Below are 7600 nucleotides of genomic sequence, written 5' to 3' on the forward strand. Positions count from 1 at the left end.
TTGAACATTTACTTAAGTATGAGACAGCAGGTGTCCAATTTATGTATTATCTAATCCAAGGCTTAAAACAGTGAAAAGCAGCAACTAGTTATTGTTAGACTTAAACACAGTATAGCAAATAATACAGTAAAATCTATTTTTTTTAAAAACAGATCACCCTATTTAAATTGCATGTTAGGCACCAAATTCTAATTAGAAAGCTGTGATTTTAATAAAAACAGATTCAATTGCAAAAAAACAAAGTAAAAAAAGTTCGAGCTTGCTCTAGAATTCCATCAGCAGAAATAGGAACCAATGAAAGACATGGCAAATATATCCAATGAACCACAGAAAGATATGGCAGATATATCCCATCATTAAAAAATCCTAGATATTGTTTTTATAGATGATTCTACCTCAACTACCCCAAACTGATTGAAAAGCATTACAAGATGCAGAACAACACCTTTAAAGCTATGCTACCTGCCTGAACTGTAGCACATTGGGGCTTCAGACACACTAGCCTGCATCTTAACAGGTCTTTTCAACTGTGAAAGACTAACTGAAAAACACACTTTTTTTGTACATCAGTATACATCCTTGCTACATATAAATATGGTTATCATGTTGTTACAGCCATGATGGTTGAAGGATTATGCAAGAAGCAAAGTTTGTTTGGTGATGCCTTTTATTGGATCAGCTATGTAGTTGGGAGCATAAATACCTACTTTTATTTTTGCAGGAGGGCTAAATTGATGGTCCCCCCCCCCCCCGGAACCCCTTGGCAGCACAGCCAGAGAAGAGCCAAGTGGAGCCCACAGAGGGGTAGGGGCGGATGTGGGCTGCCCGCTGTGGACTCAGGACTCCCTGCCCTGCTGCCCTCCTCCTCCTCCCCAAGAGCCTCCACGCTGCCACCATCCCTGCTGCTGCCAGGCAGGCAGGTAAAGCTCACCAGGGTGGTGTGGCTAGCACAGGCCTCCCAAGGAAACAGCAGCAGGATGGGCAGCCCCGAGTCTGCAGCAGGCAGCACACATCTACCCCCTCCCCACGCACATATCTGCATGATGCCCCCTGCATCCCACTCTCTGCAACTTCTTGCAGGCTGGAACTCTGCCAGCCGGCAAAGGGAAATCTGCCATGTTCCGTGTTTTTCCACAGTGAATGGAAAAGATCTGGAAAAGAAGTAGATACAGCTCAACTGTATATCTTTCATTTGCTCCTTACTTTGTTTATAGTCATGTTTGCTCTACAGGTTTACTGCCCTTTAAGTGAACATTTAATTTACATAATGGAGTTAAAACAAATAATTGTTTTACCTGGTATTTAACTTAGGCTGTATCTACTTTCAAGACCTGACAAAGGGCATTTTGTGCCCAAAAGCCTCTGTCCTACATATGCAATTAGTCCAATAAAAGAAACTCCTAAACAAACCTTGCTTCTCATGCATGCTTTTACCATAACTAATTACAACTTATTAAAGCAGTGTTTCTCAAACTGTGTTCTGTGAAACTGTGGAGTACTGCAATAGGTCATCAGAGGTTCCAAAGAGGTTGGGGGCAGCGATGGAGTGGGTCAGGAGGCCGCTGCTGGACCAAGATGCCTGGCTCCATGCACCTCATAAGATAAGGGTAGGAGTTCCACAGAAGTGATATGAAAAGCTTCCATGACTTTAGGAAGTTTCAAAACTACCATATTAAAGGGTTTTGAGTGTGCCACATCATTCAGAAAGCTAAAAGCAAAAAAAGTACAACTCCAAAAGGCAGCAGGAAAACTCCTGATGTTTCTCTCTCAGAAAATGGAACATGGTTAAGGAAATTATGTATACCATTATGAACACATGGGCAAATATACCTCCACAGGCTAGCTAACAATGGTAAACTTTACAGTAACTAGCTTTTTTACTGGTTAAAAAAGAATGCAGAACTGTTAAAAATTTACAAACATTTTCCTGAGGGAAAAAAGTCTAATAATTGTGATGACTGATGAGTAGCAAAAATCTACAATTCAATTATATATATGCAAACTGCTAAAGAAAATCAATACAGGTCATTTTCTCCAAATTACCATGGCAGAAACATGATCTTCACTGTTACTATACCATGTTTCAGCTATTGTATTAATTTACTGATTACAATAATTTTATTAACAAAAAAAATCTTGTTAATGCAAATCTTTGTGCATGCCAACTTACTCTGATTTTTGGCAAAACCCTCCGAAGTGTCTCTGCAGGATTCTGTCGCATAAGGACTGGAAGATTTGCAACCACACTTGTTCCTTGGATATCTTGACCAGAGCTTACAAAAAAAAAAAAAAAAAAAAAAAAAAAAAAAAAAAAAAAAAAGAACAAAATACACATGCATAGTTTTAAACGTCATAGTTTTAAGATTAAACATGCATAGTTTTAAGGTTAGCTCAGAGCTTCAGAAAGAGAACAACTACTATTCACAAAATAACTTTTTTGCATCCAGGCTTTATGGTCAGCTATTTTCTTGAAACTATAAAGAGGTAACATAATGGAAAGCTACACTAAAGAATAACTTCCACTACAAGCATTAAAAAAAACAAACAAACAAAAAACAATATGCTGTTTCTAGTATGGAATATCCTAAGTATATACCTTAGGAAAAAACAGAAGTTATTTTAAAGAAAAGATATTTCAATATGTCAGGGCTGCTTCCTAATAGAGATAATGACTTTGAGTGAGTTGCTTCTTAACATACCAGTGTGCAGAGAATAAACCCAACGGGCAGGCCCTCTGAGCTTGTTGTAATATGTAAGCATGTTCAAGGCCAGTTCCAAAAAGGACAGAGATGCCTAAAGTGGGATGTAGGCACGTGAGATCAAATTTGTAATCCTCAATATCCCAGCTCATCTGTCATATAATCCTGGGGGGACCAATACTCCACAGGCAGCTCCCCAATTGACATTAATATTTCCCAGGTGACCACATTTTCAGAACTATCCCAGTCTTTGCAGGGATAAGCAACTGGTGCCCAAGCTCATTTTGCATCCAGAAACAGAGTCACAATTCCCTGAGGAGCTCAATCACTGAACACACACTAACTGATTCCTGCTTCAGTCCATTCTTTTTCTTAAAACAAGGCTGTACCCTGTGGAGTTTGCTGGGTGTTTTTGATCACATTTTGGGGGTGCCTAACTTGGAGAGAGAGTGTAGAGAGTCTAGACACTTAAAAGGTTCTGGGCTTTACTCTTAGGGCCAGATGCCTAAAAGTTAAATGCTGCAAGCTCCTTCCTTTCAGGAGCCCAAGAAAGATGCATCTCAGAGTGTGCAGCTTTTTTTGACCAGCAGCAGTCAGTAAGTTACTAAGTTAGTGAGTTTGACAGTCTGTACATATGATAACATGAAAAGAAAATGCATCTGAGACAAGTGGGATATGTCATGATGTTATTTTTAAGATTCAATAGATAAACAAGGAAAGACAAAGAACTGCACATGTGCTGGAGAGATAGAAGACAATAGTAGAATATAGTACGGACAGAAAATACATTACAATCTACACATCATGATAGAAAAGTATATTTTATTTTTTAAAGATTATTTATATACAATAAACATAGATTAAGCAAACAACAGTTGAATAGGCAAAACTAGATTAAATTACACTGCTTAACTTTCATGACAGCAAAACACCTTCAAGAGATGCACAGAATAGTACAGAGAACAAAGGGGGGGCGGGGGAAATCAGAGAAAAAAGTGAGAAAGGGGAATAGAAAAACACATGGGAAAGGAAATAGAGTGATGGCAACAAGAAGATGAGGCAGGGGTTAGAATCAAGATCTATCCAGCAAGAGAGCTGCTGAAAAACTCCTAAAATATTGAACTCACCCAGCAGAGGAAATCATGGATACCCAAGTACCCAACGAGAAACTAAAAGCCTTAACTCATGCTAACAATTTCTTATTCAAGGTTCTGTAATCTGTTTTCCTGAACAAATCAAAGACAGTTTTAAATAACCAAAAAGCTCAGTCTCACCCGGGTGCACTAATAACCTAAACATTTTTTTGGAGACATAACCACAAGTAGTTTCCAACACCACATCACCTAATGCATAATATGACTGAACAAATATTTATAATACAAGAGACAATGATTTCTTATGAGGGAGTCTTTTATTGGACTAATTGTGTAGTTGGGAGAAATTTGGAAAAGCTTTGAATGCAAGACATGTCTTGTATTTGAAAGCTTGTCTCTCTCCCAACTATAACTGGTCCAATAAAAGATAGCACCCTAAGAAATTCTTGCCTCTAGCATAATTTCTGTACCATCGTCGCTACAACTTCTCTTGCACCATCTTTAAAATTCATACAAAGTCCCAATTGTCTAAAATAACTTCTCTATACTATACCCTGTCCCAACAATCATTTTGGTAAGACTGCAAATTTATTTAAAAACATAGTAGGCAACCATCAATCCTCTGGATTACGGTGTATGTGTAAGAGGTCTAGTCAGGTGCCTGATCAATCTGCCTGTATGGAATCCTGTAACCATCACACCAAGACCTTCAACACGTACACCTAGGCAAGAGCATGGAGAAGTGGAAGCTGCTCAGGACCTACTATCTCCACCTTTAGACCACTGAGACAGAATCCAAAGGCCAGACCCGGTCCAGATGTTTAGCTAATGGTTGTAGCTTCTGCCAGAGACCAACAGATAAGAACTGCTACTGATCCCTAATGCCACAGCAAGGGCAGGTTTTTATCAGAGTGATATCCCTTAGCCTTTCTCCAATCAAAAAGTACCCACAATACAACAGGGGCTAGGGGTTTTGAGATATCCTATACACACCTTACTCTGGAGGTTGAAACCTTGTGGTATTTTATAAGAGCTACCCGCCAAGTAGCATCCTGCCCACCCAGCAGCACCAAAGGGCACAACTCCGTGCTGCCACACCCACTGCTGCTGGGCACGCAGGGGGCATTTTGTCATGGTGGCACAGAGCTTGCAGAGGCAAGGAGATTCCCCACCCTACTTGGCCCTGCCGTTTCATGCCAGGTCCTGCAAGCTGGACTACAGAGACCCCAGAGGGAGGGCAGTAGGCCAGGGAGCCCGAGCCTGCAGCCCATCCATGCACAGATCTGAGAGGCATGTTTTCCTACATTCTCCTCAGGGAGTGCATGCTGTGGCAGGGAGCCAGCCCCACCGCAGCTCCTGGACAAACCATCTGCAGCTCCATCCTGCTCCCTGACGGGGCCCTGTGGCCGCGTCTTCCAGGCCCCACGCCCCACCACCAGGAAGCCAGCTGGGGTCATAGGATCCTAGCAAGGTAAGGGTCCAAACATTTCTTAAAAGTGTTCAGAGTAAGTGCTTGCACCACTTCTGGAGGGAGTCTATTCCAGGCCTTGGGGGTCAGACAATAAAGAAGTTTTTCCTTATGTCCAGCCTAAAACCATCTTGGAGGAGTTTATGACCATTGGATCTTGTCATCCCTTGGGGTGTTCTGGTGAACAGATATTCCCCCAGATCCTGATGCCCCCCCTTATATACTTATAAGCTGCCACCAGGTCACCCCTAAGCCAACGCTTTTCCAGGATGAAGAGTCCCATGGCCTTCATAAGGCCTATTCTCTTGCCCTTTGATCATGCATATGGCTCTCTGGACTCTCTCAAGCTTCTCCACATCCTTCTTGAATTGTGGAGCCCAAAATTGGATGCTGTCTCCAGCTGCGGCCTCACCAAGGCCGAGTACAGCAGGAGGATGACATCCTGAGATTTGCTTGAGAAGTATCTATGAATGCAAGCCAGTTTTGTTCACTTTACCAGCTGAGATCACATTGGTGGCTCATGTTCATCTTGTGGTCAATCATGACCCCCAAGTCCCTTTCAGCCATGGTGCTAGTGAGCATAGCACTGCTGAGCCTATAAAAGTGAGAAATGTTTCTTCTTCCCCCCCTCCCCCAAGGTGGAATACCTTGCATTTATCCATACTGAATGCCATCAGGTTTTTATCCGCCCACTTTCTATGCCTATCAAGGTCAGCCTGGATCACCAGCCTATCCTTGGGTGTGGACGCTCTACCCCAAAGTGTGGTGTCATCGGCGAACTTGGTCAGTCCACTTCTGACACCAGTGTCCACATAGTTAATAAAGATATTAGAGAGTACAGGTCCAAGGACGGAACCTTAGGGGACACCACCGGGCACGGAGCACCATAATGATTCACTTCCATCAACCACCACTCTCTTGGTCCAACCTTGGAGCCAATTCCCCAGCCATTGGACTGTAATGTAGCTGAGGCCACAGTTGGCCAATTTTTTTCATGAGGAGACCATGGGACACCAGATCAAAGGCTTCTTTAAAGTCCAGATATATGGCATCAATCTCTTCTCCCTTGTCCAGGTGATACATCGCCTGGGCATAGAAAGAAATGAAATTGGTCAGGCAAGACCTACCCACAACAAACCTGTGCTAGCTATCCCTCAAGATGTTGCCATCCCCCAGCTTGTCTAGAATGATCTCTTTAACAATTTTTTCCAAAACCTTTGCAGGGATTGAGGTAAAGCTGATTGGCATGTAGTTCCCCAGATCTACTTTCCTCCCTTTCTTGAAGATAGGCACCATGCTGGCCTTCTTCCAATCTTTGGGTACTTCACCTGAGTGCCACAAATGCTTGAATATCCTTGCCAATGGCTGGACTATGATGCCTGCCAGCACTTTAAGTACTCTGGGGTGCAAGCTGTCAGAACCAGGTGACTTGAAGGTGTCCAGCCTCTCAAGGTGTTACTTTACAAGGTCTACACAGATGCTGAGTATAAATTCACCCTCACCCTGGCCATCCCACATCACGTTAGGCAGTGTGGTCCCTTTGGGTCTGGTGAAAAATCTATGGAAAGTACCCTTTAAAACAGGTTTGCTTTTTCCTGAGTGTTGCCTGTCAGTTGTCCCACTTGGTTTAGCAGGGGTCCAATGTTACCGCTGCTTTTTTCTGACTCCCCACATATGTGAAAAAGAACTTTTTATTATCCTTGACACATGTAGCCAGCTGGAGTTCAGTTGTACCCTTGGCTTTCCTGGTTCACTCCCTGCAGGTGCAGATCAGTGCAGAACACTCCTCCATTGTGGCAATATTGTCTTCCATGCTTTATAAGCCTCTCTTGCTATATGTAGAAGGTGCATGAGTTCCCTGATGAGCCAAGGAGGTCGCTGTGCCCTTTTGCTACCTTTCCTCTGAGATGGGATGGACATCCGTTGTGCTTTCAGGACTGCTCCCTTAAGGAGCAACCACTTACCTTGGACTCCCCTCCCTGTCGAGTCATGGCCCTTCAGGGCCTTGACAACAAGCCTCCTGAGCTTGTTAAAGTCAGCTTTCCTAAAGTCGGGGACTTCTGCTGGTTGACTTGCTTATTTATATACCACATTTTTATACAGCTTTCCTGTAAAACACTTGGCCAATATTTTTAAACTATGTAATCTAAAACCCTCTCTTTAAGAATTAAGAGTATTGTTACAATTACACTTAGCACAGGTTATACTTAGATTGTAGTAAATATTAACATGACTTGATTAGAAAGTTTTCTGAGAAATCACACATTAATGCAGAGGTGGGTAATTATTTGGGCTGGAGGGCCACTTAGGAGTTTTGGTAAGCTGTTTCTGGGGGGGGG

The 7600-nt window shown here is 42.6% G+C and overlaps 1 protein-coding gene across 1 annotated transcript in view; it reads right to left on the minus strand.

Annotated features, from left to right (window-relative positions):
- The window catches only part of PPP4R4 (protein phosphatase 4 regulatory subunit 4), a 195802-nt gene that overhangs the window by 114610 nt on the left and 73592 nt on the right, over window positions 1-7600 (minus strand). The window contains exon 3 of the mRNA XM_019519907.1: window positions 2171-2273. Coding sequence (XP_019375452.1) covers window positions 2171-2273 — 103 coding nt within the window. The remainder of the gene's footprint in view (window positions 1-2170; window positions 2274-7600) is intronic.

The sequence above is a fragment of the Gavialis gangeticus genome, unplaced genomic scaffold (genome assembly GCF_001723915.1).
Source record: "Gavialis gangeticus isolate Ggan-Ray unplaced genomic scaffold, GavGan_comp1, whole genome shotgun sequence".
In the NCBI taxonomy this organism is placed as follows: Eukaryota; Metazoa; Chordata; order Crocodylia; family Gavialidae; genus Gavialis; species Gavialis gangeticus.